This window comes from Carya illinoinensis, chromosome 5 (genome assembly GCF_018687715.1).
Source record: "Carya illinoinensis cultivar Pawnee chromosome 5, C.illinoinensisPawnee_v1, whole genome shotgun sequence".
NCBI lineage: Eukaryota > Viridiplantae > Streptophyta > Magnoliopsida > Fagales > Juglandaceae > Carya > Carya illinoinensis.
The window spans coordinates 17,797,961-17,817,927 of record NC_056756.1 but is presented as its reverse complement, the minus strand read 5'-3'; the positions used below and the strand labels follow the sequence as shown (position 1 = coordinate 17,817,927).

Genomic DNA, 19,967 nt, shown 5'->3' with positions numbered 1-19,967 from the left:
TTACTTTCATGTTGATCATGGAAAGCAGGGTTTGTATTCCGTTTGCATTGTTCTTATTTGGTGCCTGAAATATATGGTGAAGAATAAATTTGACTTCTTTATGAGTGGAGTATAAAACTGAGCATGAGTTATTTAACTTTTAATACTACAGTTGTTTTTGTTTTTGAATCACATCATGATCACAAGCCCAGAGGATCAAAGTAGCTAATCCAATCCACTTGAGCTAGATGCATGGTCTGGGTTGGAAACTATTTCACACACAACAGTACTACGACTCAGCATCAATGAAGTGTGTCAATGCCTAGCTAGCTATCTATTATTGATCCTCATCAATAATTTTTTTTTATCGACCTATCGAGTTTCCTTAACGTATAGCTAGGCTGATAACCTGCATGTACAGTGCGATATTGGCCATGCATGATGAGCTGGTTTAATCATATAAACTATTAATTAATAATTACCTCTTACGTACGTACGTAATTAACTTGCATTGATGGGTGAGTTAATTAATTTATCGATAAACCAATTAATTAATTACCAGCCCGATGCATGACTTTAATAATTATTTAATATTAAAAGACGTACATCTAACGCACGAATTAACCCGTTATTGGTAATTGATAATCAGGTTAATTAATTAATTAATTATATATATATATGGGAAAAGGGTTTTTATTTTTCTTTTATTTTAAGTAGTTAGAACTTATAAATTAGGACATCAAAATTTCAAGTACTTGCATGTAGTCATCAATCCCATGCGTGCATCCGTACACTACAAGAAAAATGATCTTTTGCAGCGATTTTAAAATTGTTGGAAATAAAATCGCTGTAATAGGTTATCAATTGCAGTGATTTTAATATTGCTGCTGCATTTTATCATCAAGTTTTGAAACTATTTTTTACAGCGACTTTTTTAATTTTTTGTAACGAAAAAATTCGCCACATTATGTAGACAGGACTTTTGCATCTATTTTTAACTTTTTACAACGTAAAAAATAGCTGCAAATGGTATATATTGTATTACAGCAAAACTTAAATCGTTGGGAATGTCTTTTAAAAGCGACAGGCGCCAATTTTAATTTCTCTCCCCCTCTCCCCTTAGATTTTCCCTCGTACACTCGGATATCCCGATTCCCCTTTCTTCATTTTCGTTCTTACTACAACTGACCTTTTTGATTTTTCCTCCGATTTTCATTCTTAGATTTTTTCCTTATTTCTCATTGCCGTGCGACAAACCCTCAGGTGGACGTGGACTCTCGCCGTCAACCACCTCCTCTCGGTGAGCCATTCTCTCTTTCACTCTCTCTTCCTCTCTCTACCGTTTTTGTGATCAAATTGAACCCTATTTCTGATTTTGTGATTGTGCGATTTGAACCCTAGAACCATCTTGTTCATCTTGGTTGATCGAATCTCTGTAGTGTCGTCTCCAGTAGTTCTCTTCACGCTGGTAAGCTTTTTCTCAACCTTCCCACTCTCTGATCTCACCCTCCCTGTTCTGGTTTACTCAAGCGCACACAGACTCTACCCTCTCTGTTTTTACCTTTCCACACACATCTTTTAATCACCTTTTAATCTGTTGTTGGTGTTGAATGCTAAATAATTCTATTTTATTTTCAGCAAGATATGTTCGAGCTTGTAGGGGGTCTTGTTGAAAATTGTTTGGCTGGATTCAATAGTTTTGTATTTGTGTATGGACAGGTATTTTTCAGTTTTAGTTGTTTCTTTTCTGATTTTATTAATATTTTTCAAGTATAATGTTCTCCATGTATCTGAAAATTTGCTTATTTCTACATGTTCTGAATGAACTTGTTCTGCATTGTATCGTGTTTGGATGCATTTTATCTTATGGCCTCCTTCTGATAGCCCCGTGTTATACCCAAAGCCAATAATAGCTAATTATCTTGGTATTTGATTCCATTTTAATGGTATTTACCTATGCTTTATGCCTTTTTTTTTTTTTTTGGCTTGCTTGTGAATGCAAAAATCTGTTCTCAAAGTTAACATCCATTGTGATGGATGTAAGCAGAGAGTCATGAAGAAAATCTTGCAAAAAATTGATGGTACAAAATTCTGAATATAGTGGTACCAAAATTGGCAGGAATTTAATAGAACTTATTGCCTTTTTAGTGATTGATATTTATTTAACAGCCCCAAGACTAATGAATCCGTGTTGATAATAACAGAATGAAAACAAAGTCAGTTTTGAGAGAAACTTAAAAAAAGAAGAAGAAGAAGAAGAAGATAGAATCACACCTTAAATAAATGGAAACCAAGTTCAATATGAAACTCAAGGCTTGAGTAGCTGATGTTAATCTGATGTTATATGATTTAAAGAACAAAAGAGAGTTGTTTGTAAGTTTTGAGCTTCTTGTTGACCTTGAATCTTTGGTTGCTGCTTTATCTTGTTTGTGTGGATTTAAGACATTTTCTCTCATGCACCTTACAACACTAAATTTTTACATGTGCATCACATAATTAATTTATTCTTTTTAAACAAAGATAACATTCATCCATAACTCTGTAAAATCTGCTACGTTAACTCCCACTTCTGCAACTTACTACTTGCAATTGCCCAAATATTGATGACAGCTATACATGTCCATAGTACATGTATTACTATCTCTTCTTCTCAACTAGAGATTGGACAGTAAGGGTTTTTACTAACATTTTTCTTCAAATGTTACTTTAGTTGATAATGATTCATTATTTGCCCTCCATAGGAATGTTTTATGACATTTGGGTTACTTTAATCTACTTATCTTCCCCCACCTCTCTTCATTCTTTCCTTTGATTTTCTAGCATTCTTCCTTTGCTTCCTTTTCCTCTCTTTAGCCAATTAATAAGCACTCCCAATTTAGAACTCCCCAGTCTCACTGCAATTCCAGATTAACTTATCTCCTCCCCCACCTATGCTGATAGGTAAACTACATATCAATGAAGCCTCCTCATTACTGACATGCTCCTTCACTACATCTCCCTTCTTCCATACCCTTAAATCTTCTTCAATAAGCTCACTAACTCTTGCATCTGCTCCTAGTGACGTGACTGGAGATTGCACACTGGATATGAAGTTTACATATCCAGCATCCAGAAATAATAATTTGTTAATGAAATAATTAGACTCAAAAGGGTTTGATTTCTCTGGAGTTTTGGCTGTTTTTGTTTGTACCAGGGATGAATAATTTCTCTTAAAGGACTTGAGCTTGTTCAGAAATTCATTTTTTTGATTTAAAGATTTCTTTTATTTGGCACTTGATATATACTCTTTTTGATCACTTTCTTTCAAGGTTTTGGCACTTTCGTGTCACTTTGTTTCTCTATGTATATGTCATAACAAACCTTCAATCTTTACTTATATATCAACGATGTTTTATAGCTGTATATGTATGACATATGTATATAGCTACTAGAATTTAGTAGTTGAATGGTATTGATCCATGTTTGGAAGCTGTATGGAGAACCCATTTTATGCAGTAGGGTTATCTGGGCAAGATTTGTGAGTCTAGTTTCTATATTAGTTTCTATAATTTTCATTGCTTCTTTGTATTTTGATTCATCTTTCTTTCTACCACCCTAAATATGTTCAACAAAGCTTTACATTATTTTGCTTATTTCTATTGTGTTTATGGTGTTTACAACACCAATCTATCATCTTTAATGGAGTTGATAGTGGGGTATCATTCCAAAGGTTTGAACCTTGCTAGTGTGATAAAGTACAAAAAAATCTAGCCCATCTGGGCAATTGACATGTGATTATTTTTTATATGAATATCCTGCAACTGCTCACAAGGGAAGCACCACAAGTGTTGGTTCCAAATGGCTCCTTTTATCTGAACTCCTGATTTTTCACAAGCTGAAGAAGCACATAAGGCACATCCATTTATATATATTTGCAATTGGACACACACACACACACAGAGTGAAGGAATATTAAAGAAGTAGGGACAAAAGAAGGGGCTACAACAGACAAAAAAGGGGATATACCTCAATAATCTTTGTTTTTTTAATCAATATACTTCAATAATGTTCCTGGGAATAACCCAATGAACCCCAAACAACGTAAATATCTAGAGCATAACAGCCTTGCAATACAGAATAAAAAAAAGAGTATTGAAAGAATACGCTAAGTCGCTTTTGCCAGTGTTGCTATACTACATTTAGCCTCTGTTTTGATTTTTGGCCCCTCATCTTCTTCCTCATCATCCTCATTGAAAGAATACTCTACATCCTTCACAGCTTTGGAACTTGATAGAGTAACAATCTCTGGGACCTCTTCACCAACAATAACTGTATCAACTAGCAACACCTAGAATTTCTGAGTTTTTGGGTTGTTGGTCTCAGCCTGCAAGTTATGGAATAATAGTGACACGTTAACTACTATGCACTGGTTTTTAGTATTCGATCATTCTTAGCATTAAGACTAAGACCCGACTCATGAAACTCGAGGCGAATTCTAGTCACTGCAGTTTTAGTCATGCTTGCAGCCAATTTGAGGGCATCCTTCTCAACTACCGAGAGAGCAGCAAGATATGCACATATAATCACACCAATCTATCATAGTAAAGGTTCTCATGGTTGCTTGAAACACTCAGTTTCAGATTAAAATCTCCTCCGCTTTGAAAAATTGGAGGGTAACAAATATCAACATTCTCTGCATTCAGCTTGACCTTAATTCTTGCTGGTTCCAATATGGCCTTCTCTGTGTCATTCATTAATGAAGCATGTGAAACCTTCTTTTCCTCATCAATAATCTTTGAAGTTTTGGGACTACAAAACTCCTAATCACTGATGAAGTCAAGAATGTAGCTTTCTTTACATTTGATAACTCAACATTGTCTTTCAATTTATTTATTGATCATCATTGCATTTGTCAAAGTTTGCTAAAACTAAAAGTATTCAATGCAGGTGGTGAAAGATATGGAAATTCTACATATCATTATAAATGGTTTAATTATATATAGAGTTAGTGATGAAGGGTCAGGTTATTAGTCAAATCAATGTTGTCGTAACATTGATATGTAGATATTGTTCCTTGAACTACAAATATATGTGGCTTATATAGAGGACGGTTTAAGTTTGTTCAATGTTGTTATAACAGTGATTTGATACAGCCTATCTAAACCCCAAGAGTACTTTTTGATCTAAAGAGATACATATCATCTTAGTACTAGCAGTACTACTTGGATATAGATAATCAATATATGTTCTCCTATCATTTTACAGAGTTATAATAGTTAGTGCCTACACTTCACAATCCCCAAATCGACAATACTGTTGGATTTCAAGTGTCTATATATTACTGATTGCAGTTTTGGTTGTAGATATGCATGCATGTTCTTAAAGATTATCTTTGGGTTTATCATGATCAATATTCAGCAGCCTTACTAGAAATGGGGTAATTTTAGTAGTGACTGTTTTTGTTTTAGCATAGACAAAATGCAAGTGAAACTGTTTAAGTCAAATTGTTTTTTACTAGAGTTGATGATGCTCCCATTGTAACAGGAAGAGGCTACTGTTTAGACACTCTCTTTGCGCTTGTATCCTCAACCTCCTTTGTTAATTAGACGTTCTTTCAGATCGGATGTATTGCCAGGTATTTCTTCTTACCAATATAAAACTATTTGATGAAGAATATTCATTCCTGAGGATTATTAAAACATATTACCGTCTCTATGAACTTTGCATGTGATTTCTACTGTTGTTATATGAACATTGTTCTTTGAAATTGAATTGCTCTGTATAATTCTCGTTGATGTTCATTCATTCATGCATTAACAGTTATATCTGGTTGATAAATTGGACTGTCCTCAAACGATATGTTGCTCTTTTTCCTGCGCAAGTAATTTGACGAAAATTTATATGTAATATTTGATTAAGCTTAAAAATCCTGCCATCAAATTAGGGGTGTTGATCTATTTGATACCAGGAAATCATCAAAATTTGTAATAAAACTCTTTGTGTTCATGTCACGCTTTCTTAATTGATGCTAGAAATAAACTTTCTTCTGAAATAGGGTGGGAGCACAATAACAGATAACTAGATTCCTAAAATTTACTAGTTAGCATACCATTCTCTTCATGGCTCTATACAACTTTTAATACAACCTACATAATGGGGAATATCTTTCAAACTCTACTACCTCACCTTCCAAGCAAAAGAGAGAAAAATATGGGAAGCATTTTATATAAACTCGTTGCAACAAGGAACAAAGTTATTTTGTTGAAAGTAAGGACTGCATGCTGGGGAAGAATACTGGGCTGTATATGTTGTGGGATTCCTGAAAACTAATTTCTGTTAGCACCATAATGTATTTTTTGAAGCCCAAGAATCTGCTTCTTCCAAACATCTTCTTCTTGGAGTTAAGAATATTCATGAAGAAGTATTATCAGGTTATGGCTGTCACACAAACTAACATACATTGAGGGGTGCTCTATACTTTTTTTTTTTTTTTTTTTTAAGTTCTGTTTAGGTATAAAATAAAAATATATTTTTATTTTTAATTGGGCTTGGTTAAGTTTGTCTATGGTTCAGCCCTCTAGTTTATGTAGGAGTGAAGGCCTAAACTAATATTCTGAATGTGTTTTTTTTTTAATATTACCCAATGATAGAAATCTGCCTTAACTGATCCTTCTAGCTTCTCCGGCTCTGCATTTCCAAGAAACATACCCTTGGAGACAACACTTTAGACTTTTTGAGAGGGAGAGAGACAGAGAGAGCAAGTAATATCATTAATTATAGAGGCATTAATGTACACTACAAGAAATAGTGATTATATGTGATTGCCAGCTCTCCTTACAGTTTATCCTCTCTTTCTCACGTTCTTCTTGTGGATCTTTATGATAATTTGCTTAGCCAGTGGATGGGCAGTCTCCTCCGGATTTGGGGGGGCTGAATGTGGGTGATGATTACATGCCTGCTGGTTTGTATATGTTTGTATGCATATGTGTTTATGGCAAATACCTTTTATGCATTTTGTTGTTAATAGTTAAAAATATATATTATAACTGTAATTTCTTTGAGTATTCATTCAGTTGTGTGTATGACAGAAGATTATTTATCAAACTTGACAAATAAGTTAGAACTCTACAGACTCATACCGGATTATTCATATTTTAGAGACAACATTATCCTTCTTACTTAAACTGATAGCAGGCAGATTTAGTAATACGTTTATGGGCCCTTTTTTACATTTCTCTATTTTTTAAGTATATATTTTCTGTTTTAAACTCACACAAGCAAAAGCAATATCTTCAATGTTGAGAAATGGAGAATTTTGTTTTCATTTGTTGTTATGCACTTTTAGATGTAATAAGCTGTTTCTTTTCATATTTTTTATTAAGCTTAAGAGCTAGTTAAAGTTTTTGAGGATAGATATTATGGTGTGTAATATGGACTTAAGATTGCTACCACAACCTAAATTTTTTTTTGGGTGAAGAACCCTGATTATGATTTGGTTAGTATTGCCATATAGCCATCTTAGAACTTTTATACCGTACTTTCTGTGGTTGCTCTATGCTAATTAAATTTCATTAGCATGTTGATCATTTACACAACTGTGCAGGTTGACTGGTTAAACAAAATTATCTCTGACATGTGGCCTTACCTTGATAACATAAACAAAATAATTTACACAACAAATTTACAGTCTATTTATTTACAAGCAGCATTGCTAAAATTGCTATGGGCATTGTGAAGAGTGTTTTGCTTTTCATGACTGTAAGATATGACTGTTTTAATGCATACTTTAGGTTATTTTGGCATTTGGCGATGATGAAGGAACATTAAAGTTAGTTTACAAATTTGAGTATGATTTTCTTCTTTAAATAGAATGTTTGATCTATTAAATTAATTGGTTTACGTAACGGCTCTCTTCATTCATTGACAGATTGGAGTTAGAGAGAGATTGAAAGGCTCACAAATGATTTAGTATGAATCCTCCTCCACATGATTCAGACATGTTGAAGCTGTTCTACCCAAGCCACAATGCCCAGGTGCATATTGTTATAGATGACATGAACTAATTTTACTCCATAGAGGAGCAGGACAGTTGAACAAAATTGAATGAATGTGGACCTTTTTCAATTAATGTTTAGAAGCAAGAAATGGCAGCTATTTATTTAGTAGTTTGTAAGTTGTAGGAAGAAATTGGTCCACCCCAATGTATATAGCCCATAACTACATTAATGTGAATTTCACATTGGATTTAAATGGATGAATGTGTTTGATTTATAATGAAAGTGCCTAGAATTTATATTTATTTTTCCTATTTCTAAATTGAGTGTTGGATAAAATATAAGTGTTTTATAGCAATGAAATAGAATTGGTCATAGGTTTATGTGTGATCGTTTCATGTAGGATTTGAAAACTTGTGGTGATGCCAATGAATGATGAATTAACAACAATTAAATGATTTAAATTAAGTAAAGTTTAAGGTATATATAAAAAGTTAATTGATTATTTCAGGCTAGGTAATAAATTGATTAAATAATTATTTAGTGATTGACATGAACAGGATAAATAAAAACAGCATTTCAGCTCAAGTTCGAAAATGATGGTTATATATATAACCAACGTAACTGGCGAGATCGAAAAAAAAATACAACAAAAAGTCAATTCCAGCGCTTTTTAGAACAATTGCATCGATTGTAAATGCTGCAATTATACTTTAACAACGATTTTCCATGCTATTATGATTACAATTGCAACAGTTTATTAGTATTTGCAGCGCTTTTGGTTTTTTTTTTCAGCATTTATATTACGCTGCAAACGATTATTTGCAACAATTCTACAATAAATCGCTGGTATAGATGCATTAATTACAGCGATTTTCAATGCTGTAATTACACTTTAACAACGATTTCCATACTAGTATGATCACAATTGCAACAGTTTTTTCGTATTTGCAGCGTTTTTTATTCAATTTTCAGCATTTATATTACGCTGTTAATAATCATTTGCAACAATTACAAAATAAATCGTTGCTATTATAACATTAATTGCAGCGCTTTTTGTTATATTTCCAGCGTTAAAATTACGCTGGAAAATATTATTTCCAATAATTTTTTAAATTTTCGCTGGAAATAACGGATATCAATTGCAGCGATTTAGAGAGTATTTGCAAGGATTTTAGATGCTGCAATTGAGATTTCTCAGCGATATGTATTAATGGGCATGAGGGCAGTTGCATCTAAAAAAGACGCGATTATAGCGGCGACTATGCAAGGAATTTAAAAGCGCTGGAAATGAGTATATGCAGGATTTTAGATGGTTTTTTGCAACGATTTTAAACATTACAAATGACCTGATTTCTTGTAGTGGTAGTAGCGCACGTAATACTGACCGCCAACTAGCTTGTACGTACGCGCGAAGACGTTGGTTTCTACCATATTATAATAATTAGCAGAACTGCCGCAGAGAGGTCATTAATCTCCTTTCTTTTTCTTTTTTTTTTTTTCTTTTTCTTTTTTATTCGTTTCTTCCTTTCTTGTATATATATATATATATATATATATCCTACCTACCAATTACCAGAGGCTCCATGCAGCCCGATCTCTCGTACGTACGTACGTGTAAAGCCCCACTTACCTAGCTAGCTACCACTCAGCCTACATATTGATCATGAGATTCAGCTAGCTGATCTCTCTTGCAAATCTAAAATTATTCAATCCTAACCGTTCAATACAACACCATGCAGGGAGAGGTAGTTGGTCCTATATATTAATTGCATTATTTGGTCAAGATCAGGCCAGTCAATATTTTTGCCAGTAGATGACCCGCCGCATTGGCTTCTCTGAAATTGGAAGTCACTAATTTCCGGCAAGCCTTCCGTTCAACATACATCTAACATCTTACATTACCAGAGAAGAAATGATATTTGCAGTCGTAGTTATGTAAGCGGCGTGCAGTCACTTTAAAAAAAATGAATTAATATGGGACACATGAAAAAAAAAATTAACTTTTTAATTATGGATTTTACTCTTTTTTAAAATAATTGTACGGCATTTACAATTTCATGACTGTATATAACATTGCTATATATATATATATAGGCAACATTGTGATGATAAGAGTCGCGTATCTAGATCTGCATGGGTAGTACGTATAAGTAATATTCCAATTCAAACATACATACCCCCAGTGATCAATGCATGCAGTTGTCGACAAAATTAAATACATCGATCCTACCTAATCTCTCCTATCTACCATCTAATCGATCTCTCCTGAAAAATCCTACCTACCACTCTTCATGATCTTTTTCTTGATCTTACGATCAGATCATCTGCATCTTTTGCGATATATAGGATACATTGCGGATCAGGTTGAATTGGCCAGACAAATCCAAACCTACTTCATTTGAAATTAATCAAAAGCGGGATTCTAAAGTTTTAATATAGATATAATAATGATAATTAGAAATCCACACTAGGGGTGTTCATATTGGCCAGATTTCACCCAATCCAGTCCAGAATCCAGATAACCGGATTTTCGGTTATGATTTTCGGCCTGGATTTATCCGGACCGGAATCTGCATTTATAAAAACCAGATGCATCCGGTCCGGATCTGGGTATAAAACCGAGTTCCGTATTATACCCGGTTAACATCTGGATTTGTATAAAAACCCCAAAACACGGTTGTGAGTCCATGATTTTGGTTCTCTCTCTCTCTCTCTCTCTCTCTCTCTCTCTCTCTCTCTCTCTCTCTCTCTCTCTCTCGTTACGAACTTTAGCAAATAGAAACCCTAACCTCCCTCTGTAATCTTGCCGCCGTCGCTCTCTCGTCATCGCCGCTGGCTGGACTTCAATCAGTAACTCTCTCTCTCTCTCTCTCTCTCTCTCTCTCTCTCTCTCTCTCATCTCTCTCTCTCTCTCTCTCTCTCTCTCTCTCTCAGGTAACCATCTATCTCTCACTTTGATAACCCTCTTTCTCACATTTAGATAACTCGGTCTCTCATTTAGATAACTCTGTCTCTCTCGATCTCGATCTATGATCAATGCCTTTGAACAAATCTCTTGTGGGTATCGAGTAACGAGATCTGCTATATTTTGGATTGTGAAAAAATAGTTTTTTGCTAGATCTATTCGCTTTGTTTTTAAACGTGGGGGTTTTTTTTTTTTTTGTCTATTTTGTTCTATGATCAATGCCTTTGAACAAATCTGATGTGGGTATAAGGTATATGTTGTTATTTTTCTAGATCTACTCTTTTTTGTTAAAAATGGTTTTTTATTTTTATTTTTGTTTTAAGTTTTTGAGCGTTTTTGTTTTGATTATTCTGTTTCTAGTATTTTGTTTCTTCTATACTTTCTCTAAAGAAGATAGTATTTGTATGAGATTTTTATTTTTTCTGCTATATGTCAATGCTTTGCATCTTTTTTCATATAGTTTCTCTCTGTCGCTTTGTAAAGTGTAAATGCTATGCATTTAATCAATCATGTCTGTAATACAGCTTTTTGCTTGGTAGATAAAGATTCCTACTTGTTCTTGAGCTCTGCTTCCTTTTGTTCCTTTTCTGAATCGTCTTCTTTACCATTTGACTTATTCAGATTGCTTTGAAATATTTCACTCAGAGGGTGTAGGATATGGATTCTGTTTTCTATTTTTTTTTTCTATTTTATAACATTAGCAATCCACAAGGATGGCACCAGGTAAACCAGTTAAACAAAAGAAATTAAGAAGCTCCAAACGGAGGAGCATAGTTACTAAAAAACATTACAATGAAGTCTTAATAACTCCTAAAAAAGCATAAATTTTGCTGTCCTATAGTTGATGGAGGTTTGGGGATTCGTAATTTGTGTAGTTTTAATAAGGCATTGTTGGGGGAAGTGGGGTTGTGGAGATTTCATATGGAAGAGGGAGTGTTGTGGGGGGTGATTGTATGGAAGTATGGTAGTGATAGGGGGAGTTGGTGCACTAAGGAGAGCAGGGGGTCATATGGTGTAAGTTTATGGAAATTTATTAGAAAAATGATAGGATAATTTTGTAAAACAGGTCAGTTTTGTGGTAGGTGATGGGTCAAGAGTTCGATTCTGGTTTGATGTTTGGTGTGGTGATACTGCACCATTTAAAGCTTTTCCGGCAGTTTTTAGATTGGTTGTTAATAAGCAGGCCTTAATTTCTAAGTTATTGACTTACTATAATGAAGAGATGCATTGGGATGTCAGTTTTTACAGATCTGTTCAGGATTGGGAAATTGAGGAGGTTGCTGACTTTTTCAGGCTGTTGTGTTTAGTTTTATATGCTTTTTTTTTAGTTGGTTTTCAGCTATTGTACTTAATGGTGGGGCAGTACATGAGTTGCTAGTTCTCATAGCTTAAAGGAAGTTGAAAGATATAATTTTTCCATACTCTGGTTTCTAGTTCTCTTATATGTAAACAGTAGCAGGTTTTAAGACTTGACGATCTACTAGTTTTAAGACTTGGGCACAGCTGCTCAGACAGACAAAGACAACAAGGAGCCACCCCCAGCTCCTTTGTTTGAGCCAGGGGAGCTTTCCTCATGGTCCTTCTATAGGGCTGGAATTGCAGAGTTCGTGGCTACCTTCTTGTTCCTCTACATCACTATCTTGACTGTTATGGGTGTGGGCAAGTCTGAAAAGTGTAAAAGTGTGGGTATCCAAGGAATTGCTTGGGCTTTTGGTCGTATGATCTTTGCCCTTGTCTACTGCACGGCCGGTATCTCAGGTTAACTTTCCCAACTCTCCTTTTAATGGGTTTTTCCTGCTATGTGTAATGTGAGTCTGACTTTCTTCAAGCTGCTATGGACTTTTTCTTGGAGAAAGGCCATGGAGCTAAATGTTTTCAAGGAAGATGTTTAGTAACCAAATTTTGTGCTCGTTTTGTAACAGATGGACACATCAATCCTGTTGTGACCTTTGGACTCCTCTTGGCAAGGAAACTCTCTCTCACAAGAGCTCTATTCTACATCATCATGCAGTGTCTTGGAGCCATATGTGGGGAAATTAAATCACTGATTTTGTAATTCATATATTGTAATTTAGTATTTTGTAATGTAATGTATAAATAATATAATATGATTGTATTGTAATGCATGCATACTTGCATAGATGAATATTGAAATTTTTTTTTTGTTTTACATGCATTTTTATTGGAGGCAAATTAAGTGAAATTTTGATACAAGAGTTGATATTTTTCAACCTCTAAAGTGTATACTTAAATTTATTCTTTTGTTTTTTATAAAAAAAATTAGAACTACATGTGAAAATATTAGATATAAATTTAGGCTTTTATATGGGTTAAAAAAAAAAAAAAGACCCGGGTTCAATCCAGAACCCGGGATCCGGGTTTTGAAAATCCGGATCTATCCGGGTTCCGGCCCGTTTATGACCCGGGTTAACCTGGTCCAGGTTCCGGCCTGGATTTGAAATCCGGGTTCCGGTTTAGGTCTACCCGGATTCCCGGGTCGGAACCCGGATGAACAGGCGATTCCACACTATCAAGACATGGATGTTATCTATCTCTCTTGTTTGTTTATTTGTTTTTCGTTTGGTTATAAGCTAGCTGATTGTATGTTCACATGACATGCTTTCTAGTTTCCAGATGTATAGGGCATGCAAGAGCTTCGGTCCGGAGGCAATTAGCTTTCTGGAAGCAAAAAAGAGTTTCTATTTGGCAAGCTCCTTCTACAACTTTTTCCCCATGATGATCAATACAGCCGCATTATTCCCCCACCCTAGCCTGCCGCAGCTTCAAATTTGAACCTCGATAATCGCGCGTGTATACCAAGCATGCAGTACGTACGTACATAAGTACCAGATTGATTGATAATGGTCATTATAACTTACCTCATGATCTGGTGGCTAAAGATGCTGCCCGGAGATCATAGTCTCGATCTCATCCTCGAGAGGAAATAATTAGCTAGCTAGGAGGAGTGGGAGTCGGACCATGTTCCGTACGTCTGTGTGTTCTTTTAGTTCGAGAATAATGGGACTAAAAATGTACTATGTATTATATATATAAGGAAAAATACAGTTGCAAGCATAATTGTGTATTAATCTGTGCACTAATATGATGTGATTGGTCAAAAAGTAGATTTTATTGAAAACAGTATTAATTTAAATTTTAAATATGAATAAATCAGTATTGGTACACAGATTAGTGCGCGACTGTACTTGTATGTAGCAAAACTCTCTATATAATATTTCTTGGAGGACATGTGGTCATTAGGAATATATAAATAAAATCTTTATATATATATTTACTTTATAATAAAATAATTTAAAATTTTAATTAATCATATTAAGTTATATTAGTTGATAAATTTATATTTATGAGATCTTTTTAATATAATTTGCAAATGAAGTTCTTTTGGTTATAAATAAATATTAGGATTGTTCATCCGAGTTTCGGGCCGGGTATTCTAGAAAAACTAAATTTTAAACCCGGGTCAAGTTATGATCCAGGTATTGATGAGAATGCAAAATGTCATATTTTTCTTCCTTAATGTTTAGTTTTTTATACTTATTTGGTGCCTAAATGTACTCATTATTCTTATATTTTGATTTAAGATACAAATGGAGGTGTTAAATGCAAAATGAAGCTAATTGGGCGATTTTGGACAATTTAGACATCCTTCGTAATCTAGGTATAACTCTCTCATCCGAGCTCCTATTGAGATGACTCAATATGCTATGGAACACCAAGCAAAAGCTCTACAACTTTTATATTTTGAGTTTTAAGAGATACTGGCTACATCAAGGTTGAAATCGGGCTTGAAGTTGCTACACCTACATTGTTGACGTTTTAGAACGTTCCTTAGCATGCAATTCTAATACACGGATATGACGTGGTTTATTTGTAGAAGTCTTCAGATCTAGTGCACGAAAGTTTTAACTGAAAATACCACTTTCCTAGTTATATCATGACTTTATTTTAGTTTTAATATTTTCTTTAATTAGTCAAATTTGGATATTGTTATTTTAGGATAATACTTAGAATATTTTTAGGAGATTTTGTAGGCTTTAAAAAACTCAATTGAATGTGTTAAGAGGGGGGAGAAATCAGGAGACCCACACACGCCTCTCCCTCCCTTTTTCTCCAACTTCTCGTTCGAGTTTTCATCATGGCTTTGCGTGGCTAAATTTTTATAATTGGTTGAAGGAAACGGAAGCATTGGAATCAATAAAACTATGAGATCTAATTTGGTTTTATTGTTCAATTTATACTTTCAGTATTGGATGTTCTTCTGTGCCTATTTTCATGATTGTCTCATTTAATTACTAGGTGGCCTACTAGTTAATTATTCGTTGCAATCTACTGTTAGGTTAGATATCAAATCCGTAATTGTTTGATCCCTCTAATTTGTGAAGAAATTAAGATTTAATGATTTATTGCATAAAAAATTATTAGATCTTAGGAAGAACGCTTGACGAAATTAAATGTAATCATCTGTGCTTGTGTTGTTCAGTTTCATTGATCTCTCTAATTCTTAAGGTTGCTACTAGATTAAACCTTTAGCACTTGTCTTGGGTTGTTTAGTAGTTAAGGTTAATTAGATTGCTTGTTTTCTAATTAACTGGGACTAAGGAGAGATAGGAAAATAGTTCCAACAGTGAATATTCAAAATATGAATTGATATATACTTCCATCAATGATCAGTTGAAAAATTTTGATGTGGATGTTGACTTAGACCAAGGTTTGTTCTCTTATTGATTTCGATACTTTAATTTAAATTTTTCTTTAGTTGTTCTTCTTAAAATTGTTTTCGTTATACTCAAACCCCTTATCCTTGTTCACGTAGCATAAAATTAGGCTAAATACTTCCCGTAGGAATGATCCTTACTTGCACTACTATATGTATTTTTAGGAGTATACGTTTTATTTTTGATTGCCTACGACAGCACACCAGGTATATATCTAGGTTATGATCCGAGTCAGAACTTAGATAAATTTAGATAAAAGCCTATATCCTATGACAATTTTTTCAAGAAAAAATTTTGTAAAACATTTTTTTTTTATATAAAACAACTAATTATCTTTTTAACTAAATGCATCTAAAAAAAAAGAATTTCAATATTTATCATGTAAAATGCATGCAACGCATAATGAAACTCACAATATGTTACATTATAAAACACAAAATTACAAGCCATTGTCATGATTGATCATAATCTCATTAATCAGGAAGAGCTTTTGGAATACTTGGTGCTAGATCTCTTTCACTGCCCCATTTGAATCTTTGTAATAAAAGTATCACTTCATGACTTGATAAGCATAAACTAAATTTCAGATTTCTCAACTTAACTAGAAGTTTTCTTGCTAATAATTAAGCAGGTCATGACAAGACATGGCATAAACAAAAAAAATTTAGAAAATAAATAGTTGGTTGGGCACCCTAGTGATATGCCACGACATCCCCTTGCACATTAATATATATAAGGCAAAAGACATGAAAATTAGTTAAATAAATACTACATGTAACCCCACAACATCCCACAAACTCCATTTCAATCCATTCTGAAAAGACTCCCAGAGTAAAAAAAAAAAAAAGCAAAAGGCATAAGGAATATGAAATCTTCTACCTTCATCATGACAACCAACTGGTTTTCAATTAGTAGAAGTGATATTGACTGACTTTGTGAATGAAAAAAAAAAATGAACTTTTCAGTCAAAATCCTCATATTCCTAGATGAGTATGAATGTGTTATGAATGCCAACTTGCTGGAGGGGATCATCTATGTAGGCTGATGAATATGAATGATGCAAATATTTTTTCCTCCAAAGTTTTTTAATGCCCACAACAGGATTGCTCTGCTCTCTTTCACATTTTCTCCCACTGCAACATACAATGTATTTTCCATCTCTCCGATCCATAGTTATAAAATGAATAATGATAGACTCTACAACTCTCTTAAAATATTTTGCTTTAAAGAACTCAAGGTGACAGTCTTTGAGAAGATAATAGGAAAAACAAATTCCCAGGGGAAATGACAGATTTGAAAGCCTAAATTGAGGCAACTTTAGCTAAGAGATTTCTTTATAATTTATATATATACATATCTATAAGAGTGTCTATAAATCTGACACCTTATAATTTATAATTTACACGGGTTGCCTATAATTCATACAAATTTAAAACAAGTCATAGATTTATACAAGTTAAAAGTAAACCTAAAAAAAAACTTAAAGAGTCAAAAATCTATACAAGTTTGGTGGATAAGCAAATTATAGGATAAGTAATAGTCTCTCTCTCATCCTTTCACCACCATGCTTTTCTTAGATTTATGCATGTATTAGGTCATGACAAAAGAACTTTGCTTCTTAAAGAAAAAGAGTATAAATTGGACATATATATATAACTAATGTCTCAATACAAAAGTGCACATATTAATTTTAACTAAAAACAGCAAACCATAAAAGTAACCAACAGGAACAAAACACCATACAACTTATGTATAAAAAAATAAATAAATAATTCTGATCAAGTTATCGAAGTCTTTCGTAGAAACATGTTGTTATTATTGTTGTCATGAAATTGTTCCAGACAGCTTCTTCAAAGAAAAGAAGTGAGTATTGGCTTACATGGCGGTTTGAAGGGGAAGCACAGTTTTAGATTTGATGCAGAGAGTTCCCCTATAATCATGTCGGTACTTCTTCTCATCAGCCATTTCACATAGTATACGATGCCTCTATGTTACATCCACTATGCTTTTTTTTTTTGAAATCACATCCACTATGCTAAGTTTGAGAATTTACTCTCTCATCAGACAAACCCAAATGTTCAGGCATTTATCAAATCCGGTATTCTAGATTCCAAGCCCAGTAAAATCTGTTCTAGATTGACAGTTCTAATAAATATGATACATACAAGCAATGCATGTATTTTACATGTAGAATAGTATTTTTCATTTTGTTTCAATATTGTTTATAGAATTGAAAAGGATTTACATTTGTCAACGGCATGTGCGCTAATGACACAAGATCCACATTTTTAAAATAGAGATCATGGTTGGACACCCTTCTTTCAATATATATCTATACTAATATATAAAGTACGAATCGCTTATCTACAGTATTTTCGTCTAACATTTTTATTTTCAATTTTGCCCTTAGTTTTATTTGACAATTAAGGTGATTTGCATTTTACTTTTATTCTATCGACAGTTATTTTGGTCTTTCTCCATTCCCACCAACTGATTTAGCTTTTCCTATTTTATTTCCAGTTTTGTCCCTTAATTTTATTGTCCAGTTTGTTGTCCTTGGTGTCGTTTTGATTCGCCGACTTGATTTTAATATCTTTTTACAGTTAAAGCTTATCACTTTGTCTGATAAAATGCAATCAGATTGAAATTTAAATGTCAATATTTCTTTCATTCCGTATTTTCTGCTATCTATTCTTCGTATTCTAACCTTTTAAAAAAAATATCCTGGACGAAGTTAATCGTGAATCTCAGCAATTGTAGGTATGTTCTTGTTGTTTCTCTCAGTATTGTAAGGATGAATTGTATTGTATGAATGTTGTTATAGTATGTAATTAGATGATTTGTATATGAATATGTCGTGATTTCTTCGTATGTTCTTAGAACATTAAAAAAAAAAAAAACACAGTTAGAGTGAAAAAAGAAAACCCAGTTGTTCCGAAATTTTTGAAAAAAAAAACTATCGGATTGAAAAAAATTATTCTGTAGATGTGAAAAATAGAAATCTAATATACATCAATAGCAAAACAACAAGGAAAAATACAAACAAAAAATAAACGCAAACGAAATACACCCAAAAAAAATACACACAAACAAAATACAGCCAAACAGAGTGCCTCAATACACCAAAATAATACACAAAGGAAAAAAATCTCACCTTGAGATGCCATCAAGAAAAAAAATGAGGGAGAGGGCATGTGAGGTAGAGGGAGCTCGGCGTGGGCTAGGGAGGTGGGTACGGCCGAAGCGTGAATCTCACCTTGAGAGCCAATAAACAACAGATCCAGCCGAGAAACTGAAAAATAACCATAAGAAAAAAAAAAGTGCCTCCACCAAACAACAGATTCAATCGAGAAACCCAATAATATCCCATCAGAGAAAGAAAAAAAAAAACACCCAAACATAGTTCCTTAATACACACGAGATGGTGAAATAAACCCACCCAAACAACAGATGCAACCGAGAAAGCCAAAAAAAAAAAAAAAATCCTTTTCAACAAAAAAAAAAAAAAAAAAAAAAAAAAAAAAAAACTCCTTCAAAAATAAAGTTTCAAAAATAACCCTACACCCATCGATATAAAAGCATCCTTATGCATTCAGCACTCTTTTCAGCCACCCTCCTCTCTCTCTCTCTCTCTCTCTCTCTCTCTCTCTCTCTCTCTCTCTCTCTCTCTCTCTCTCTCTCTCTCTCTCTCTCTCTCTCTCTCTCTCTCTCTCTCTCTCTCTCTCACACCTTTCTTCTCCTCGTTCTTCCGTCTTCTTTCTTCTGTCATCTACACCATTTGTCTTCTCTCATCTACGCCATCTTTATTTCCTCCTCTATTTTTTTTAAACCTCCCAAATTTTAATTTCTATGTCTCAGATATGCGAATCTCTCCCTCTTTGTTTTCTGGTCTCTCCCACCACCGAGTGCTTCCTCCTCCCCAACTTCGAGGCCTGTAGCCCCTTTCTCTTCCCTCGTACGGATGGTCTCTCTCTTTACATCTCTTTCCTCTCATTTTCCCTCAGATCTGCCATCGACAGCAGCTCACAGTCATGCACGTGCACACCGGACCTGCTTTCATTGGACTTGCGAGATGTATGGGATGTCTCTGTCTTGCTAGAAATCTCATAGATATTATTATTATCATCATCTCACTCACTATGTTACTATTTTAGATAAAATATTATATAATATATATTATCATCATCTCACCCACTCCGGCGACTCTCACCTACTAACCCAACCACCCCACTGGGCCCTACACAACCTAACATGGTTGGTGAAACCCCATCTCTCTCTCTCTCTCTCTCTCCAAAACCACACCCAATCTTC

At 34.0% G+C, this 19,967-nt stretch overlaps 2 protein-coding genes across 2 annotated transcripts in view; both read left to right on the top strand.

Moving 5' to 3' along the window:
• LOC122309070 (glutathione S-transferase U17-like) overlaps nt 1-101 on the top strand; it is an 11,352-nt gene extending 11,251 nt beyond the window's left edge. The window contains exon 3 of the mRNA XM_043122427.1: nt 1-101. This exon is cut by the window's left edge and continues 1 nt beyond it. The gene's annotated coding sequence lies outside the window, so the exon portion shown is untranslated.
• An 11,532-nt stretch (nt 102-11,633) lies between these two features.
• On the top strand, nt 11,634-12,991 carry LOC122310145 (probable aquaporin PIP-type pTOM75). Its single transcript, XM_043124025.1, has 3 exons — nt 11,634-11,643; nt 12,412-12,678; nt 12,843-12,991. The coding sequence occupies exons 1-3, from the start codon at nt 11,634-11,636 to the stop codon at nt 12,974-12,976; spliced, it is 411 nt and encodes a 136-aa protein (XP_042979959.1). The 3' UTR covers nt 12,977-12,991.
• The last annotated feature ends 6,976 nt before the right edge of the window (nt 12,992-19,967 follow it).

What these genes read in the sequence shown, in the direction of transcription:
- LOC122310145 (XM_043124025.1), top strand. An exon ending in CTGCACGGCCGGTATCTCAG is followed by an intron (nt 12,679 to 12,842) that starts GTTAACTTTCCC and finishes GTTTTGTAACAG; the next exon opens with ATGGACACATCAATCCTGTT.